Source organism: Nerophis lumbriciformis, linkage group LG14 (assembly GCF_033978685.3).
Source record: "Nerophis lumbriciformis linkage group LG14, RoL_Nlum_v2.1, whole genome shotgun sequence".
Classification (NCBI taxonomy): domain Eukaryota; kingdom Metazoa; phylum Chordata; class Actinopteri; order Syngnathiformes; family Syngnathidae; genus Nerophis; species Nerophis lumbriciformis.
In genome coordinates this window covers 16,079,701-16,101,394 of record NC_084561.2, presented here as the reverse complement: position 1 = coordinate 16,101,394, position 21,694 = coordinate 16,079,701, and the positions used below count along the sequence as shown (strand labels likewise).

The 21,694-nt window shown below is 39.5% G+C and overlaps 1 protein-coding gene across 1 annotated transcript in view; it reads left to right on the top strand.

Moving 5' to 3' along the window:
- ptprsa (protein tyrosine phosphatase receptor type Sa) overlaps positions 1-21,694 on the top strand; it is a 476,646-nt gene that overhangs the window by 127,927 nt on the left and 327,025 nt on the right. Inside the window, exon 3 of the mRNA XM_072914629.1 lies at positions 13,357-13,502. Coding sequence (XP_072770730.1) covers positions 13,357-13,502 — 146 coding nt within the window. The remainder of the gene's footprint in view (positions 1-13,356; positions 13,503-21,694) is intronic.

Genomic DNA, 21,694 nt, shown 5'->3' with positions numbered 1-21,694 from the left:
GTGTGCGTGTGCGTGTGTGTGTGTGCGTGTGTGTGTGTGTGTGTGTGTGTGTGCGTGCTTGCATATGTGAAAGTGAGACGGGGGGTGTACAACAGTATGTCCATTAATCCATTAATGCGCTGCCTTAATCTAAACTGATTATCTAGCAATTACAGAGATGGTATAGCTAAGTGAGAAATGTATACATACGCCCAACAGAAATACAAATGCAAATTTGGGGTTTGTCCTCGTTTACCATGAACAGATAACAATATGTTAGATTTAATGTATGCACAAAAAAAGCTTTTTTGTCGGTGAACAGGTAAAAGCAGAGCAATATGTATTCTACATTTTTTTTTTAATAATATCAAATACATGTTATACATTTATGTAGACGTTTTGCTTTTTGGTTTATTAAATTATAATTATATATGCTGAATGATGGGTACCAAATTTTGTACTCTCATCGGCACCGACCGAATTCTGTTGGTATCGATTTATGTAAAAATCAGACGGCACCATCTATTAATACCTTTTGTGTCCCGTGCTGTCACGTCCGATTGCAAACTAAACATCGGCTCAAACACTTGGCGGGGAAACGAGGACTCTAGCAGCACTCGGTGCTGACTGTAGGTAATGTTGAAATGTTCCATACCAGTAAAGCGAGTCTGCTGATAGAAAACGTGTCCAAAATGCAATACTTTGACGCTAACTTACATTGGATATGTTATATACATGCTACTGATTAGCATTAGCGATTTTACATGGCGATTTTAACACCTTTTAAATTTGATAATGAAAGCTACAACTAAGATTGCATGTTACAATCAAACAGCAAGTGTGTAAACACTTTGTAAGGCGCAACAAAATGTGTATTTAACTTAATGGCAAAGACTACTTTCTAGCTAGGCAACTCACAGTCGCCTATACACTACTGCCATCTAACGTTTTGGAATTGCAACTGCATGCAAATTCTACTATATAATACTTGCAAATGAGACTCAGAAATGTAATAAGAAAACAAAATATAACAACTCGACATAACTGTTTTCATAATCTACTCAATTTTAAACGTTGCAGGAAAAAATATAAACCATTAACTTACACAAAAGTGAACACAGAAGTACACAAAACTGGTACCTTAGAGTACCGGTCTTGATTCCCAGGTACCGGATTAGTACCGTAACGGTTGAGTACCCATCCCTACCCATAATCCATTACAGGTAGAGATGTCCGATGATATCGCCCTATAAATGCTTTAAAATGTAATATCGGAAATTATCAGTATCGGTCTCAACCTCCCGATATTCCCGGGAGACTCCCGAATTTCAGTGCCCCTCCCGAAAATCTCCCGGGGCAACCATTCTCCCGATTTCCACCCGGACAACATAACCTGTCGTCACGTCCGCTTTTCCTCCATACAAACCGCGTGCCTGCCCAGTCACATAATATATGCGGCTTTTACACACGCATAAGTAAATGCAAGGCATACTTGATCAACAGCCATACAGGCCACACTGAGGGTGGCCGTATAAACAACTTTAACACTGTTACAAATATGCGGCACGCTGTGAACCCACACCAAACAAGAATGCCATGCACATTTCGGGAGAACATCCGCACCGTAACACAACATAAACACAACAGAACAAATACCCAGAATCCCTTGCAGCACTAACTCTTCCGTGACGCTACAATAAACCCCCCCGCCCACATACCTTTTTTCCATAACTGGAGTCGAAGTTGTTCTCTTATTTTGGAAAACATTGTTTTTGATTAATTGATTGAAACTTGTATTAGTAGATTGCACAGTACAGTACATATTCCGTACAATTGACCACTAAATGGTAAGACCCCAATAAGTTTTTCAACTTGTTTAAGTCCACGTTAATCAATTCATGGTAAAGTTACATTGTTTAATGCATCACAACAAAATTAGGCATAATGTGTTAATTCCACGACTATATATCGGTATCGGTTGATATCGGAATCGGTAATTAAGAGTTGTACAATATCGGAATATCGGCAAAAAAGACATTATCGGACATCTCTAATTACAGGCATTAAATTTTCTCTCGAAGAGAACCAAAAACAACTTTTTTGGAGGACAGATACGACATTTAACACAACACCGCTTTCAAGTAGACGATTGAGCCATGGCTTGGATTAGAGTGCAGGTCACTATTTGAGGAATTTTTTAACCCGTCACTCGGGACCATATTGTAAAAATAATACAAACTGAACCATCCGCCGTGATAATAAATGCTAAAAGGAAAATTGTGACATCCGAAGGACACGTTTTACCTCTAATAATACCCTGTTCTTTTTTGGAACATTTCAGATTAAGACAAAATACCCCTTCACTATAAAAGATGTCAATTTGCCTGCCTGTTTGTGCAAATCACAGACAGGCTCTGCATCATTTTGTTGTCCATTTTGCTAATTCAGTGGGTAATGGCATCCATTTGTGACCCAAGAAGCTTTTCTCTATCAATTACTGCATTAGTCATAAAGCCACCCTCCAAATCGAACAGCAGTAAAGCAGTGAAAATGGACCGTTGTCATCTTCATTTGCCCACCTCCCACTCTCCAGTGTTTTACAATCACATGGCCAGTCTATTTTGTCTTATCGGCTCCAACAGAGGTGGCACAATAGCAGGTGGCGGCTGTATTAGTGAAACCAGCGTCTCTCTGCACAGTACGGGTCCTGCAGTACGGGTGTTTGCGTTGATTTGTTCTATTATCAGAGACTTAAAAAGGTATCTGAGCCCCCCCCCCCCATAGCGCAGGGACCATGTCCCCCTGCCAAGCAGATAAAGACACGTTGGGTGTGCTTATCAGGGCAGGTTTTGTGGAGAATTACTTTGATTCGGACAACTACACAACTCGGTGTTGCTCACCTTTTGAGGTCCTACTTGGTATTACAGTGAAGGGAAACTATTTCCGTATTTTTCGGACTATAAGTCGCAGTTTTTTTTCATAGTTTGGCCGGGGGTGCGACTTATACTCAGGAGCGACTTATGTGTGAAATTATTAACACATTACCGTAAAATATCAAATGGGCGGCGTGGCGCAGTGGAAGAGTGGCCGTGCGCTACCCGAGGGTCCCTGGTTCAATCCCAACCTCGTCATGTCCGTTGTGTCCTGAGCAAGACACTTCACCCTTGCTCCTGATGGGTGCTGGTTAGCGCCTTGCATGGCAGCTCCCTCCATCAGTGTGTGAATGTGTGTGTGAATGGGTAAATGTGGAAGTAGTGTCAAAGCGCTTTGAGTACCTTGAAGGTAGAAAAGCGCTATACAAGTATAACCCATTTATAATATTATTTAGCTCATTCACGTAAGAGACTAGACGTATAAGATTTCATGGGATTTAGCGATTAGGAGTGACAGATTGTTTGGTAAACGTATAGCATGTTCTATATGTTATAGTTATTTGAATGACTCTTACCATAATATGTTACGTTAACATACCAGGCACGTTCTCAGTTGGTTATTTATGCCTCTTATAACGTACACTTATTCAGCCTGTTGTTCACTATTCTTTATTTATTTTAAATTGCCTTTCAAATGTCTATTCTTGGTGTTGGGTTTTATCAAATACATTTCCCCAAAAATGTGACTTATACTCCAGTGCGACTTATATATGTTTTTTTCCTTCTTTATTATGCATTTTCGGCCGGTGCGACTTATACTCCGGAGCGACTTATACTCCGAAAAATACTGTACTTAATAAACTCTAAGCCAGGGGCGTCCAAAGTGAATTTGTGGCCCTAAAGTGCTATTAAAAAAAACAAAAAAAAAACATAAAAAAGTGGAATAAAAGAGCATACAAAATGCGCTATGAACAGGAACTTAGTAAGTAAACTAATGAGAATCTCTAGGGAGAATAATAGAATAACTTAGCGATGTAATGATACGAACATTTCAGAACACAGTTATTGTGACCAAAATTATTGCGTTATCATTATCAGGGTATTGTTGAATGTGCTCAAATTGTTTTGTTTTGTTTTTTACAACGAGCACAGCTTGTAGGTTCAATTTGCACAATTGTATACATTAGTAGCTCAGACAATAATGTGTTTTTATAAGTTAAGATTGGGGTATGACGTTTCTTAATAGGGAAAGCTGTTAATGTCTTTTTTTAATGTTAGCGTTTAAGATAGTGATCAGGCACCAGTCAGTCTGTGAGATTATTAAAGTGCAGTTATCAGTCACGGTTTTTGGTCTTTTTAGAATAAAATGGTAACAATAACTGTCAGAATAATTGTATCTAAGTTGTCGCAAAACTTTGTGTTTCAATGAGTTCCCGGCGGGCAGACAAAATCTGTCTTTGATCTTACCAATCAAAAGGCTTGTAAAACTCCACTGCGTAGGATGGGGAGCGACATGAGGGTGTCGGTTTCTTTGATATATTGTAATCCACAGGAAGATTTTGTCTTGACCCGAGATATACAAAGCGGAGAGGAAGCAGGGCCTGACCCCCCTCCAGGCACCTTTTCTTTGAACTGTTTTGTGACCGAGGGCAACGGCTGTTTACGACCTTTTCTTTGAACTGTTTTTTAACCAAAGGCGATGGCTGTTTACGACCCCCGTCCCTTTAGAAACAGCTGTTGCCATGTAATCAGGGAAAGTCCAAATAAAAGAGGAGGTGTACCATCTTTCATCAGAGCGTGGGACAACACTGTACAAGGGTACAGCGTTTCTCCTCAATTGAGCTAAATTGAATTCTGTCTCTGTTTAATTCCTTGCTTCTTTGTCTAATAGATGTCATCAGTGTTTGAACCTGACAATAACCGTTGGGAGTTTTGCGTCAGTTAGCATTTTTAGTGTTTATCGTTATATCCCTAGTGGCATATAGCCTATGTCCATCTGATGTTTACATTTAAGATAATAGTCAGGATTCATACTGGACATTTTTAGAAAAAGCGGCAGAACTATAGCAGAACCATGCAAAAATGTTTACATTCTTGGGCAGTTTTTGCCAATTCTTATTTAAAAAAACAATACCAAATTTAATTGCTGATATTATTCACACTCTAGTGCCCTGTAATCACCTGTTTATAGCAAGGTTCCAATTTTTGGGTTAAAACCCAGAACACAAAGTTAAATGGCAGCGTACGCCCAGAGGCAAACTGTTAAAAAAGAAAAAAGGTTAATTATAGTCCACAGTTCAGGTAATAACACAGGACAAGCCCAAGTAATTGGTCTAAAATAGACATTCATGGGAATACAACCTGGGGCGGATAATGTTCGTAAGGAATGAAAACGGTAAGATGAGACATTTTGTGGACGTGACCTAAAAGGGGTGAGAAAACAAACAATTTACAAACAATGCTCATTAAAATGTTGCAACTTGCGAACGACAGAGCAGACAGCGGACAATAATAGAGCCTTTGGTGGTGTTTGTTTTTATATCGGTCTACTTACTTATAAATTAGGATTTGTGACTCAGTGTGGTAATAAAGCGGGTATTTGTTTTCCAATCAACTCGCAGATTTGTGAGCAAATGAAGCATTTATGTTTGATTAGTTAAAATCTTGTACTTTTTAAGTTTTAGGCAGAGGTGTTCAAACGTTTTCCATTGAAAAATCAAAGGACCCTGCATGTCAGCTTTGTGTTAATCACATTAACATTTCCACTTTTTCTCTTTCCATAACATTTTTTTTAGTTTGAGTATTATTTTTTTTTTGTGGAATATCTGTATCAGAAATGGCTTCCTGGCTGCACTTTGCACACTCTTAGTTTAAGGTTACATAGAACACTCTTGACATTGATAACAAATTAATAAAGTTAACAAAGAATGTTATTGGGGTAAAAAAAAAAACCTCAAACCTTTGCAACTTTTTGAAAAGTCTGCCGCAAAATCAACGATCATAAAAAATGGCCGCAAGGATCCTGGAGAGACTTGATGTGCTGTAGGAGTTCTTGTAGTTATTTACTCTGATATTATGTACAAGGAAATAGTAAGGTTCGGAAAGTGGAATAGTCAAAGGTAAAACTACTCAAAAAATATTGGAATTCACCCTCTTTGTACTCTTGTGTCACAGTATTATATACTATGCAAAGCAATTATAGACCCCCCATTTAACAAAATTAAATATTGCGTGTACAAAAAATGGTTTTCGAATGAATCAATATTATTTGTAACTATTTTTTAGCGATAAAAAAAAAAAATCTATTAAATATATGTACTGTATAATATATATACAGTACAGGTCAAAAGTTTGGACATACCTTCTCATTTCAATGTGTTTTTTTTTTTTTCATGACTATTTATATTGTATATTGTCAGTGAAGACATCAAAACTAAGTGAAAACCATTCCAGGTGACTACCTCTTGAAGTTCATCAAGAGAATGCTAAGAGTGTGCAAAGCAGTAATCAGAGCAAAGGGTGGCTATTTTTGAAGAAAATAGAATATACAACATGTTTTCAGTTATTTCACCTTTTTTTGTTAAGTACATAACTCCGCATGTGTTCATTCGTAGTTTTGATGCCTTCAGTGACAATCTACAATGTAAATAGTCACAAAAAGAAAGAAAACCCATTGAATGGGAAGGTGTGTACAAACTTTTGGCCTGTACTGTGTGTGTGTGTGTGTGTGTGTGTGTGTGTGTGTGTGTGTGTGTGTGTGTGTGTGTGTGTGTGTGTGTGTGTGTGTGTGTGTGTGTGTACGTGTGTGTATATATATATATATTTATATATATATATATATATATATATATATATATATATATATATATATATATATATCTATCTATATATACACAGTATATATATATATATATATATATATATATATATATATATATATATATATATATATATATATATATATATATATATATATACACACACACACAGTACAGGCCAAAAGTTTGTACACACCTTCCCATTCAATGGGTTTTCTTTCTTTTTGTGACTATTTACATTGTAGATTGTAGGCAAGGCCCCGGGGGTGGATGAGATCTGCCCGGAGTTCCTTAAGGCTCTGGATGTTGTGGGGCTGTCTTGGTTGACAAGACTCTGCAACATCGCGTGGACATCGGGGGCGGTACCTCTGGATTGGCAGACCGGGGTGGTGGTTCCTCTCTTTAAGAAGGGGAACCGGAGGGTGTGTTCCAACTATCGTGGGATCACACTCCTCAGCCTTCCCGGTAAGGTCTATTTAGGTGTACTGGAGAGGAGGCTACGCCGGATAGTCGAACCTCGGATTCAGGAGGAACAGTGTGGTTTTCGTCCTGGTCGTGGAACTGTGGACCAGCTCTATACTCTCGGCAGGGTCCTTGAGGGTGCATGGGAGTTTGCCCAACCAGTCTACATGTGCTTTGTGGACTTGGAGAAGGCATTCAACCGTGTACCCCGGGAAGTCCTGTGGGGAGTGCTCAGAGAGTATGGGGTAGCGGACTGTCTTATTGTGGCAGTTCGCTCCCTGTATAATCAGTGTCAGAGCTTGGTCCGCATTGCCGGCAGTAAGTCGGACACGTTTCCAGTGAGGGTTGGACTCCGGCTGCCCTTTGTCACCGATTCTGTTCATAACCTTTATGGACAGAATTTCTAGGCGCAGTCAAGGCGTTGAGGGGATCTGGTTTGGTGGCTGCAGGATTAGGTCACTGCTATTTGCAGATGATGTGGTCCTGATGGCTTCCTCCGGCCAAGATCTTCAGCTCTCACTGGATCGGTTCGCAGCCGAGTGTGAAGCGACTGGGATGGGAATCAGCACCTCCAAGTCCGAGTCCATGGTTCTCTCCCGGAAAAGGGTGGAGTGCCATCTCCGGGTTGGGGAGGAGATCTTGTCCCAAGTGGAGGAGTTCAAGTACCTCGGAGTCTTGTTCACAAGTGGGGGAAGAGTGGATCGTGAGATCGACAGGCGGATCGGTGCGGCGTCTTCAGTAATGCGGACACTGTATCGATCCGTTGTAGTGAAGAAGGAGCTGAGCCGGAAGGCAAAGCTCTCGATTTACCGGTCGATCTACGTTCCCATCCTCACCTATGGTCATGAGCTTTGGGTCATGACCGAAAGGACAAGATCACGGGTACAAGCGGCCGAAATGAGTTTCCTCCGCCGAGTGGCGGGGCTCTCCCTTAGAGATAGGGTGAGAAGCTCTGTCATTCGTGGGGAGCTCAAAGTAAAGCCGCTGCTCCTCCACATCGAGAGGAGTCAGATGAGGTGGTTCGGGCATCTGGTCAGGATGCCACCCGAACGCCTCCCTAGGAAGGTGTTTCGGGCACGTCCGACCGGTAGGAGGCCACGGGGAAGACCCAGGACACGCTGGGAAGACTATCTCTCCCGGCTGGCCTGGGAACGCCTCGGGATCCCCCGGGAGGAGCTGGACGAAGTGGCTGGGGAGAGGGAAGTCTGGGCTTTCCTGCTTAAGCTGCTGCCCCCGCGACCCGACCTCGGATAAGCGGAAGAAGATGGATGGATGGATGGATATATATATATATATATATATATATATATATATATATATATATATATATATATATATATATATATATATATATATATATATATATATATATATATATATATATATATATATATATATATTTTTTTTTTTTTTTTTTAAGTGTGTTACAGAGGCCGGTCAAGGTAGATTTATTTATATAGCACAATTTTAAAAGTGTCCCAAAGTGCTGTCCAGATTAAAAGAGAAAGGTAAAAGATGAAAAAATAATAATAATCAAAATCACAATAAGCACAGAACATTGTATATATAAAACACAGTTAAAATCCCCCAAATTATTGCAAAAACAGAAAGGTTAAATATTAAATATAATAACATCAATACAAATCATAAAAGGTACAAAACATTCTATGCACAAAATAGTTAAAAATAGATGAATAAATAAATAGTGCTGGCGGTGGGAGATTGCCTATGCTTTTAGTTCAGTAGTCAGGACGCTCGCCTCTCACCCCGGCGACCTGGGTTTGCGGCCCCGCTCACAGCAAAAGGAAAAAAACAACAAAACCGAGAGTGAGAGTACACAAGCCGTCTGTGATTGACAGCCATAACACCAATCATTGCATTCCGACGTCCAAATCGGGGGCTCCTGATTGGGTTGGGGCCCTTGGTGTTCGTAAAAAAATGTTAGTAGTCTAACAAACTGTACAATGGTACAATTCTGTCTGCCATTGTCTGAAGAGATATAAGGACAAGTGTGATTGCAAGGTCCAATGCCGCTGCTATCATATTCTTATGACCAATCACCACTTAAGTATCTTGTGGTAACATGTGCGTCATATGTGGGCGTTTTTTCAGAGCAAGCTACTTTGCAGGCGGCGCTTATCTCCCTTTATTTCAGTGCCCTTGTCTTACACGTCATCGCAGTGCTTTGCTCTCTCCAAGTACTTTCCTGTTTCACTTTACCTGACAACGAATGCAAGGACTGTTTCATGTGTTGAGCAGTGCAAGGAGACGGGGTTCGGCCCGCAATCCCTTAATTATTAACTTGACGTTTTGCACTTGCCGTTTGATCATGGCCACAGAACTCTGCGGTTCAAAAGTACCGTCTTCCCAAGGAGACTGGGCTTTCTCTCAGTCTTACTTACATCAATTTATAACAGGATTCTTCATTTGGAAAACCAAAATATGAGGATGCAAAACACCAAATTGATCAACATTTGTTTGGCAATATTTAGTAAACCCCAAGAGTTTCACTTTCACATCACAATTGAACATTTTTACGGTACAATGAAACAAATAAAGTTCAACACAGAGGTTTCACAGGTCATTTCATTTTGCCTCAAGTCAAAACAGAGCCATACGTACACTTTTCGTGACGTTGCTTTCAGGGTCCCGAGCATTGTTGTACACACCACATCCTGATGAAGCTTTTGGATGTAATATACAGAGCCCCTAAAGGGACATGGAGGGGAAAAAAAAGTTTTGCGAGATCTCTCAAAAGTATCAAGCTTGGCACACCTATATTTGGGCAGTTTCGCCCATTCCTCTTTGCAGCACCTCTAAGGTTATCCAGGGTAAATCCCACCTAACCTTATCCTTGTCCACACACACACACAATGCCACCGTTTAAAGGCCTACTAAAATGCGAGATAGCGGGGATAGCAGGTCCATTCTATGTGTCATACTTGATCATTTCGCGATTTTGCCATATTGTTGCTGAAAGGATTTAGTAGAGAACATCGACGATAAAGTTTGCAACTTTTGGTCGCTGATAAAAAAGCCTTGCCTGTACCGGAAGTAGCAGACGAGTAGTTTGACGTCACAGGTTGTGGAGCTCCTCACATCTGCACATTGTTTACAATCATGGCCACCAGCAGCGAGAGCGATTCGGACCGAGAAAGTGACGATTTCCCCATTAATTTGAGCGAGGATGAAAGATTTGTGGATGAGGAAAGTGAGAGTGAAGGACTAGAGGGCAGTGGGAGCGATTCAGATAGGGAAGATGCTGTGAGAGGCGGGTGGGACCTGATATTCAGCTGGGAATGACTAAAACAGTAAATAAAAACAAGACATATATGTACTCTATTAGCCACAACACAACCAGGCTTATATTTAATATGCCACAAATTAATCCCGCATAACAAACACCTCCCCCCTCCCGTCCATATAACCCGCCAATACAACTCAAACACCTGCACAACACACTCAATCCCACAGCCCAAAGTACCGTTCACCTCCCAAAAGTTCATACAGCACATGTATGTCCCCCAAGTCCCCAAAGTTACGTACGTGACATGCACATAGCGGCACGCACGTACGGGCAAGCGATCAAATGTTTGGAAGCCGCAGCTGCATGCGTACTCACGGTACCGCGTCTGCGCATCCAACTCAAAGTCCTCCTGGTAAGAGTCTCTGTTGTCCCAGTTCTCCACAGGCCAATGGTAAAGTTTAACTGTCATCTTCCGGGAATGTAAACAATGAAACACCGGCTGTGTTTGTGTTGCTGCAGTCGGCCGCAATACACCGCTTCCCACCTACAGCTTTCTTCTTTGCTGTCTCCATTGTTCATTGAACAAATTGCAAAAGATTCACCAACACAGATGTCCAGAATACTGTGGAATTTTGCGATGAAAACAGACGACTTAATAGCTGACCACCATGCTGTCCCAAAATGTCCTCTACAATCCATGAAGTCACGCGCCGACGTCATCATACCAAGACGTTTTCAGCTGGATATTTTGCGCAAAATTTAAAATTGCACTTTAGTAAACTAACCCGGCCGTATTAGCATGTGTTGCAATGTTAAGATTTCATCATTGACATATAAATTATCAGACTGCGTGGTCGGTAGTAGTGGGTTTCAGTAGGCCTTTAATTCAATTTATATCTCATGACACACTATCTATATGTAATATGGTTTTTAATTTTTTGCCGCTCCAGACAGATTTTTTTGTATTTTTGGTCCAATATGGCTCTTTCAACATTTTGGGCTGCCGACCCGTGTTCTAGGCCTTATCCAAAACTGTCGCTCAACATTGCTGTATTGCCGTCTGAGATGTGTTGTATCCCAAATAGCTGCAATCGTGCATTTTTTTTCTTTTTAAAGTATTCATGTGTGATGGCTGTGGCGCGTTCTTTCTGATGTCACTTCCTTTGTGGGGCACGGTCTTTCTGGCGTCACTTCCTCTCCCAACTCAGTTTGTGAACAATCAATGAGTCCATACATTAAGGGGAACATTGTCACAATTTCAGAAGGGTTAAAACCATTAAAAATCAGTTCCCAGTGGCTTATTTTATTTTTCAAAGTTTTTTTCAAAATTTTACCCATCACGCAATATCCCTAAAAAAGCTTCAAAGTGCCTGATTTTAACCATCGTTATATACACCCGTCCATTTTCCTGTGACGTCACACAGTGATGCCAATACAAACAAACATGGCGGATAGAACAGCAAGATATAGCGACATTAGCTCGGATTCAGACTCGGATTTCAGCGGCTTAAGCGATTCAACAGATTACGCATGTATTGAAACGGATGGTTGTAGCGTGGAGGCAGGTAGCGAAAACGAAATTGAAGAAGAAACTGAAGCTATTGAGCCATATCGGTTTGAACCGTATGCAAGCGAAACCGACGAAAACGACACGACAGCCAGCGACACGGGAGAAAGCGAGGACAAATTCGGCGATCACCTTCTAACCAACGATTGGTATGTGTTTGTTTGGCATTAAAGGAAACTAACAACCCTGAACTAGGTTTACAGCATATGAAATACATTTGGCAACAACATGCACTTTGAGAGTGCAGACAGCCCATTTCAGGGCTGTCTGCATTTAAATGTTTTTAAGCTAAATTATTGTTAAACACAGTTTATGTATCATAATTTACGTAAAACTGCGAGTAATGAATAAAGTTTTCATCAATTAATATATTCTGTAGACATACCCTCATCCGCTCTCTTTTCCTGAAAGCTGATCTGTCCAGTTTTGAAGTTGATGTCAGCATCTGCTTTGAGTGTCGCAGGATATCCACGCATTTTTGCCATCTCTGTCGTAGCATAGCTTTCGTCGGTAAAGTGTGCGGAACAAACGACTGACCATTTCGTCGGCTTTCCCCACAGCCTCGTACTTTGAACAAATTTCGTCCAATTTCTTGCCACTTTCGCATCTTTGGGCCACTGGTGCAACTTGAATCCGTCCCTGTTCGTGTTGTTACACCCTCCGACAACACACCGACGAAAGTGAGAAAATGGTGACGTCATCGCTCCGAGAGCGAATAATAGAAAGACGTTTAATTCGCCAAAATTCACCCATTTAGAGTTCGGAAATCGGTTAAAAAAATATGGTCTTTCTTCTGCAACATCAAGGTATATATTGACGCTTACATAGGTCTGGTGATAATGTTCCCCTTTAAGAGCCGGAGATTCAAGAAATAGATGGCACTCTTACCCGTGTAAAAACATTATCCAGGGAGGGGAACCTTAAAGGATGGTTTAGTGTGGCCGAAACAGGGCTTAGGCTAAATAATTATTAGTTTAATGAGTTATCAGGGTCTCAAGCTCCATCAGGTTGGATGGGATGTGTTGGTTTCCATGTCTCATGTTGACACTTATGCTATGAAGTCTCATTGAGAGTAATGATCATCCATCCCCCTTGGTACATTCTGCTGAAACCTCTGAACAAAAGTTAGGAATCATTGTTGCACAGATTATGAGCCTCTTACCACACTGTCCATCTTGAAGTCTGTGGGTGTATGTTCCAGATTGAGACCATGTGGAGGAGTGTATGGCTGCAAGAGGGGAGGCTTGCTTGTGTGGGATTTGTTAACATCCAAGTGCCACATGTGTGTACAACTGCACACTGCTCCGCTGCCATAGAAGGAACAGAGTTGACTCAAGTGTTGATGTTTGATGTTTACTCGAGTCTTTGCTTACGTTTGTCTGCATTTCTTTCCCCGTCCTCTCTCCACAGCGCCGCCGCGATTCACGAAAGTCCCTGTTGACCAGATAGGTGTCTCCGGGGGTGTCGTGTCCTTTGTTTGCCAGGCGACGGGTGACCCCAAGCCAAGGGTCAGCTGGAATAAAAAAGGCAAAAAGGTCAACTCCCAGCGTATAGAGGTAAGTTGATGTGCAGGCAACTTCATGGTTTGGAAACATCAAGTCTAAAATTAAACATCAACATTTGTTCTGCTTGTCTGAGTCTCGAGCCGTATAAGTGTCCAAACATGAGGTCTGACTGCCTATGAAATAGAGATGGGTACCGAATTCTGTTCTTTTATAGGTACTGACCAAAGTCCCGTTGCACTTCTGGGTAACGACTCACATGAAATCAAACAGCGCCATATTTGGATACCTGTGTTGCACGTGACATCACGTCCGGTTGAGCAGACTGGGTGATTTAGGGCTATATAAATAAACATTGATTGATTGATTGATTGTTGCTATTTTCCATGCTAACAAAAAGCAAGAAGGCGGCACTCGAAAGTGTACTAAGGCTCTACTTTTCAGAATCCTCTAGCTCAATGCTATTTTACATTGATTTGTCATGGACATGCTACCAATTAGCATTCGCAATTTTACTAAATTGGGTAATCAATACTACACTAAGATGCATGTTACCGGTACAATCAAACAGCTGGTGTGTTATACACACAATACTTAAAGTTTGACCATTTTGTCAGGGCTCAACAAAAAAAACTTAATTGAACTTAATGACAAAGACTACTTCCAGGCTAAAGCAACACACACTAATCTATACACTAATGTCATTTAACGTCTTGGGATCGCAGCTGCATTTAACTCTACTATATAATACAGTACAGTACTTGCAAATGAGACACAGAAGTGTAAGAAAACAAGATAAAATAAAATAAAGAATATTTATATACATATATAAATATTATTTGTGTGTATATACTTTATATATATATATATATATATATATATATATATATATATATATATATATATATATATATATATATATATATATATATGTGTATATATATATATATATATATATATACCATATTTTTCAGAGTATAGTCGCTCCGGAGTTTAAGTCACACAGGCTGAAAATGCATAATAAAGAAGGAAAAAAACATATAAGTCGCACTGGAGTATAAGTCGCATGTTTGGGGGAAATTTATTTGATAAAACCCAACACCAAGAATAAACATTTGAAAGGCAATTTAAAATAAATGAAGAATAGTGAACAACAGGCTGAATAAGTGTACGTTATATGAGGCATAAATAACCAACTGAGAACGTGCCTGGTATGTTAACGTAATATATTATGGTAAGAGTCATTCAAATAACTATAACATATAGAAAATGCTATACGTTTACCAAACAATTTGTCACTCCTAATCGCTAAATCCCATGAAATCTTGTATGTCTAGTCTCTTACGTGAATGAGCTAAATAATATTATTTGATATTTTACAGTAATGTGTTAATCATTTCACACATAAGTCGCTCCCGAGTATAAGTCGCACCCCCGGCCAAACTATGAAAAAAACTGCGACTTATAGTCCGAAAAATACGGTATGTATATATACACATATATATGTGTATCTATATATGTGCATATATATATACAGTCAAGAAAATAAGTATTTGAACACCCTGCTATTTTGCAAGTTCTCCCACTTAGAAATCATGGAGGGGTCTGAAATTTTCATGGTAAGTGCATGTCCACTGTATGAGAGATAACCTAAAAAGAAAAATCCAGAAATCACAATCTATGATTTTTTAACAATTTATTCGTGTGATACAGCTGAAAATAAGTATTTGAACACCAACATTAATATTTGGTAGAGTAGCCTTTGTTTGCAATTACAGAGGTCAAACGTTTCCTGTAGTTCTTCACCAGGTTTGCACAGACTACAGGAGGGATTTTGGCCCACTCCTCCACACAGATCTTCTCTAGATCAGTCAGGTTTATGGGCTGTCGCTGAGTAACACAGACTTTCAGCTCCCTCCAAAGATTTTCAATTGGATTTAGGTCTGGAGACTGGCTAGGCCACTCCAGAACCTTGATATGGTTCTTACGAAGCCACTTCTTGGTTTTCCTGGCTGTGTGCTTTGGGTCATTGTCATGTTGGAAGATCCAGCCACGACTCATCTTCAATGACCTGACTGAGGGAAGGAGGTTTTTGGCCAAAATCTCACAATACATGGCTGCAGTCATCCTCTCCTTAATACAGTACAGTCGTCCTGTCCCATGAGCAGAAAAACACCCCCAAAGCATGATGCTACCACCCCCATGCTTCACAGTAGGGATGGTGTTCTTGGGATGGTACGCATCATTCTTCTTCCTCCAAACACGCATAGTGGAATTATGACCAAAAAGGTCAATTTTGGTCTCATCTGTCCACAAAACTTTCTCCCATGACTCCTCTGGATCATCCAAATGGTCATTGGCAAACTTAAGACGGGCCTTAACATGTGCTGCTTTAAGCAGGGGAACCTTCCGTGCCATGCATGATTTCAAAGCATGACGTCTTAGTGTATTACCAACAGTGACCATGGAAACAGTGGTCCCAGCTCGTTTCAGGTCATTGACCAAGTCCTGCTGTGTAGTCCTGGGCTGATTCCTCACCTTTCTTAGCATCATTGAGACCCCACAAAGTGATATCTTGCATGGGGCTCCACTCCGATTGAGATTGACCGTCATGTTTAGCTTCTTCCATTTTCTAATGATTGCTCCAACAGTGGACCCTTTTTCACCAAGCTGCTTGGCAATTTCTCCGTAGCCCTTTCCATCCTTGTGGAGTTGTACAATTTTGTCTCTGGTGTCTTTGGACAGCTCTTTGCTCTTAGCCATGCTGAATGTTTGGGTCTTACTGATTGTATGGGGTGGACAGGTGTCTTTATGCAGGTAACGACCTCACACAGGTGCATCTGATTCAGGATTATACAGTGGAGTGGAGAAGGACTTTTAAAGGTGGACTAACAGGTCTTTGAGGGTCAGAATTCTAGCTGATAGACAGGTGTTCAAATACTTATTTTCAGCTGTATCACACGAATAAATTGTTAAAAAATCATAGATTGAGATTTCTGAATTTTTCTTTTTAGGTTATCTCTCATACAGTGGGCATGCACCTACCGTGAAAATGTCAGACCCCTCCATGATTTCGAAGTGGGAGAACTTGCAAAATAGCAGGGTGTTCAAATACTTATTTTCTTGACTGTATGTATGTATGTATATATATGTATATGTATGTATTTGTATATATATATATACACATATATATATATGTATATATATGTATATATAAATGTGTATATATATATATATATATATATATATATATATATATATATGTATATATATATATATATATATATATATGTGTATGTATATGTATGTATATATATATATATATATATATAAATATGTATATATATGTGTGTATATATATGTGTGTGTATATATAAATATGTATATATTTGTGTATATAAATATGTGTGTATATATACAGGTAAAAGCCAGTAAATTAGAATATTTTGAAAAACTTGATTTATTTCAGTAATTGCATTCAAAAGGTGTAACTTGTACATTATATTTATTCATTGCACACAGACTGATGCATTCAAATGTTTATTTCATTTAATTTTGATGATTTGAAGTGGCAACAAATGAAAATCCAAAATTCCGTGTGTCACAAAATTAGAATATTACTTAAGGCTAATACAAAAAAGGGATTTTTAGAAATGTTGGCCAACTGAAAAGTATGAAAATGAAAAATATGAGCATGTACAATACTCAATACTTGGTTGGAGCTCCTTTTGCCTCAATTACTGCGTTAATGCGGCGTGGCATGGAGTCGATGAGTTTCTGGCACTGCTCTGGTGTTATGAGAGCCCAGGTTGCTCTGATAGTGGCCTTCAACTCTTCTGCGTTTTTGGGTCTGGCATTCTGCATCTTCCTTTTCACAATACCCCACAGATTTTCTATGGGGCTAAGGTCAGGGGAGTTGGCGGGCCAATTTAGAACAGAAATACCATGGTCCGTAAACCAGGCACGGGTAGATTTTGCGCTGTGTGCAGGCGCCAAGTCCTGTTGGAACTTGAAATCTCCATCTCCATAGAGCAGGTCAGCAGCAGGAAGCATGAAGTGCTCTAAAACTTGCTGGTAGACGGCTGCGTTGACCCTGGATCTCAGGAAACAGAGTGGACCGACACCAGCAGATGACATGGCACCCCAAACCATCACCCAACCATGCAAATTTTGCATTTCCTTTGGAAATCGAGGTCCCAGAGTCTGGAGGAAGACAGGAGAGGCACAGGATCCACGTTGCCTGAAGTCTAGTGTAAAATTTCCACCATCAGTGATGGTTTGGGGTGCCATGTCATCTGCTGGTGTCGGTCCACTCTGTTTCCTGAGATCCAGGGTCAACGCAGCCGTCTACCAGCAAGTTTTAGAGCACTTCATGCTTCCTGCTGCTGACCTGCTCTATGGAGATGGAGATTTCAAGTTCCAACAGGACTTGGCGCCTGCACACAGCGCAAAATCTACCCGTGCCTGGTTTACGGACCATGGTATTTCTGTTCTAAATTGGCCCGCCAACTCCCCTGACCTTAGCCCCATAGAAAATCTGTGGGGTATTGTGAAAAGGAAGATGCAGAATGCCAGACCCAAAAACACAGAAGAGTTGAAGGCCACTATCAGAGCAACCTGGGCTCTCATAACACCTGAGCAGTGCCAGAAACTCATCGACTCCATGCCACGCCGCATTAACGCAGTAATTGAGGCAAAAGGAGCTCCAACCAAGTATTGAGTATTGTACATGCTCATATTTTTCATTTTCATACTTTTCAGTTGGCCAACATTTCTAAAAATCCCTTTTTTGTATTAGCCTTAAGTAATATTCTAATTTTGTGACACACGGAATTTTGGATTTTCATTTGTTGCCACTTCAAATCATCAAAATTAAATGAAATAAACATTTGAATGCATCAGTCTGTGTGCAATGAATAAATATAATGTACAAGTTACACCTTTTGAATGCAATTACTGAAATAATTCAAGTTTTTCAAAATATTCTAATTTACTGGCTTTTACCTGTATATGTATGTATATATATATATAAATATGTATATATATATGTATATTTTCTTTATTTTCATGACTATTTAGATTGTAAATTGTCTTTGAAGGCATCAAAACTATGACACCTGTGAAGTGAAAACCATTTCAGGTGACTACCTCTTGAAGCTCATCGAGAGAATGCCAAGAGTGTGCAAAACAGTAATCAGCGCAAAGGGTGGCTATTTTGAAGAAACTAGAATATAAAACAAGTTTTCAGTTATTTCACCTTTTTTTGTTAAGTTCATAACTCCACATACCGTATTTTTTGGAGTATAAGTCGCACCGGAGTATAAGTCGCACCTGCCGAAAATGCATAATAAAAAAGGAAAAAAACATATATAAGTTGCACTGGAGCCCGGCCAAACTATGAAAAAAACTGCGACTTATAGTCCGAAAAATACGGTAGTTTTGATGCCTTCAGTGACAATTTACAATGTAAATAGTCATGAAAAAAACCCCACATTGAACGAGAAAGTGTGGCCAAACTTTGGGCCGGTACTGTGTATATATATATAAAATATATATATATTTTTTACAAACAACATTTGGGGTCCTGTAAAATTTCAATTGGTGTTTTCTTTCTTAGTCTTTTTTATGACGCGGCTTCTCTCAATTTCTGAGGGGTTTGCACGCTCACCACAACACAGTCAGCCGATATTGCCATGCAGAAGCGCACACTCTTTCAACTGTGTCCTCCTTGCACTTGAATCCGTCACATCCTCGCCGTATCCCCCCTCCTCAGCCTCGCCTATGCGAATGCGCTTGTCGGTACGCTATTTTTGATGTTTGTTGTTCGGATTTCAACAGGCCTCCCAGATGGCATCACCAAAAGTCTCGATTGATGCCGGCGTGTCTTTTAATTAAAAAGTTGCCGTCGTTAACGACTGCGGAGCGCGGAGACCGGCGTGCGCGTACTGCGACGCCAAGGGAGGTACATCGGAGAGAGCGAAAAAAACAAGACATGACAACATCATCGGGGGAGAGAGAGGCGGCTTCGCAGTGGAGGACAAAATCAAAAGTTGTGCTCTCCTCCTTTTGCTGCATGTTAACTGCAAAACAAAGCCAAGGGCATGAAGGAGCCTGCCAAAATGGACACTTTTCTTCCTGCATTTAGCATGTAATAAAAAAAGTATTATATCTTTTTTTTTTACTGTTGCTAGCCTCTAGACAGATGCTTTGATATTGATCGTGATGCTGTGCTCTGCAGTGTTTTTGCCTAATTAGCTGCTCAGCCCTGAGACATGCAGCAATGAAGCAGCAGGCTGCCGAAGACACGCACTTATATCTCAGAGTTTAGCTTTACTCAAAGATCTCAGCAGGAAGCCCCTCCTCGCCTTCGGCCTGGAGAGGAGGGTTTGCTGTCAGGTGGGCTTTTTTTGAGACTGACCGACTCAACCCGTCGTCTTTCATGGTTGGAAGAAAACGACGCGTTTGGGAAAGAGCTGCCAGTATAAAAATCGCAACACAAAAATCGCTTTGCTTCTGACTTACTGCAGTCTCAGTGCATCGCAGATCTGGAAGTACCATTGCGTACATTACGATATGAGTACTCATTGAAGTTTCTTGTTGGAAGGATGTCGGTCTTTGAATGTATGCAGTGTTTTAAGAGCATTTGAGGTGTTAAAAGCTGTGTGGGGTTTGTGGAGGTTAAATACAAGTAATAATTAGGGATGTCCGATAATGGCTTTTTGCCGATATCCGATATTCCGATATTGTCCAACTCTTTAATTACCGATACCGATATCAACTGATATATACAGTCGTGGAATTAACCCATTATTATGCCTAATTTGGACAACCAGGTATGGTGAAGATAAGGTACTTTTTAAAAAAATTCATAAAATAAAATAAGTGTAACAGTGTACATTAATTAATTAATTTGAATTAATTATTCAAATTAATGTATAAGTTAGTATTATTTTATCTTTCAATTAACTGACTAAGCTTTGTATGTATTTTATGTATATTTTATTTTTACTTTGAGAGCTTTGAATATTTAAATCAGGGGTGTCTAAACTTTTTCCATCAAGGGCCACATATTGAAATTATGCGGAGGCCTTATTGATATTTTTTTATTTAAAAAAAAAAAAGATTTTGTGTTCTATTTGTATTAATAGTGACTAAGTATATTATTACCCATTATTAGTCAGAACATTTCAGCTTTTTTTCATTACATACCGATTTTTTTGCTCTTTTTTTCTTACATTTTCACTATTGTTTTTTTCCCCCACGTAAGAATAGAATAAAAATATCAATAATATAATTGTTTAACTGCATAACCTTGTGAGTCAAAAATTCTGCATGTGCGAAAATATCAACGTTCAGTTACACAATTAACAGTGTAAATTAAATAATTAATTTGAATTAATAAATAAATAAATAAAAAATTATTGAATAAAAAAGAAAGTAAAACAATATAAAAACAGTTACATTGAAACTAGTAATTAATGAAAAATAGTCAAATTAACTGTTAAAGGTTAGTACTATTAGTGGACCAGCAGCACGCACAATCATGTGTGCTTACGGACTGTATCCCTTGCAGACTGTATTGATATATATTGATATATAATGTAGGAACCAGAATATTAATAACAGAAAGAAACAACCCTTTTGTGTGAATGAGTGTAAATAGGGGAGGGATGTTTTTTTGGGTTGGTGCACTAATTGTAAGTGTATCTTGTGTTTTTTATGTTGATTTAATTTAAAAAAAATTAAAAAATGATACCGATAATAAAAAAACACGATACCGATAATTTCCGATATTACATTTTAACGCATTTATAGACATCTCTAGTAATAATCATATAAAGTAGGGATGTCCCGATCAGTATTTTTGCCCTTAGACCCGATTACGATCTCCAATCCGATACTTTGACAAAAAAATCGTAGAACTGAAAATAATTTTTTTTTTAGCAAGTAATTAAAGTAAACACAATAACTAGAGATGTCCGATAATGGCTTTTTTGCCGATATCCGATATTGTCCAACTGTTGATTACCGATTCCGATAACAACCGATATATACAGTCGTGGAATTAACACATTATTATGCCTAATTTTGTTGTGATTCCCCGCTGGATGCATTAAACAATGTAACAAGGTTTTCCAAAATAAATCAACTCAAGTTATGGAAAAAAAAAATGCCAACATGGCACTGCCATATTTATTATTGAAGTCACAAAGTGCATTATTTTTTTTAACATGCCTCAAAACAGC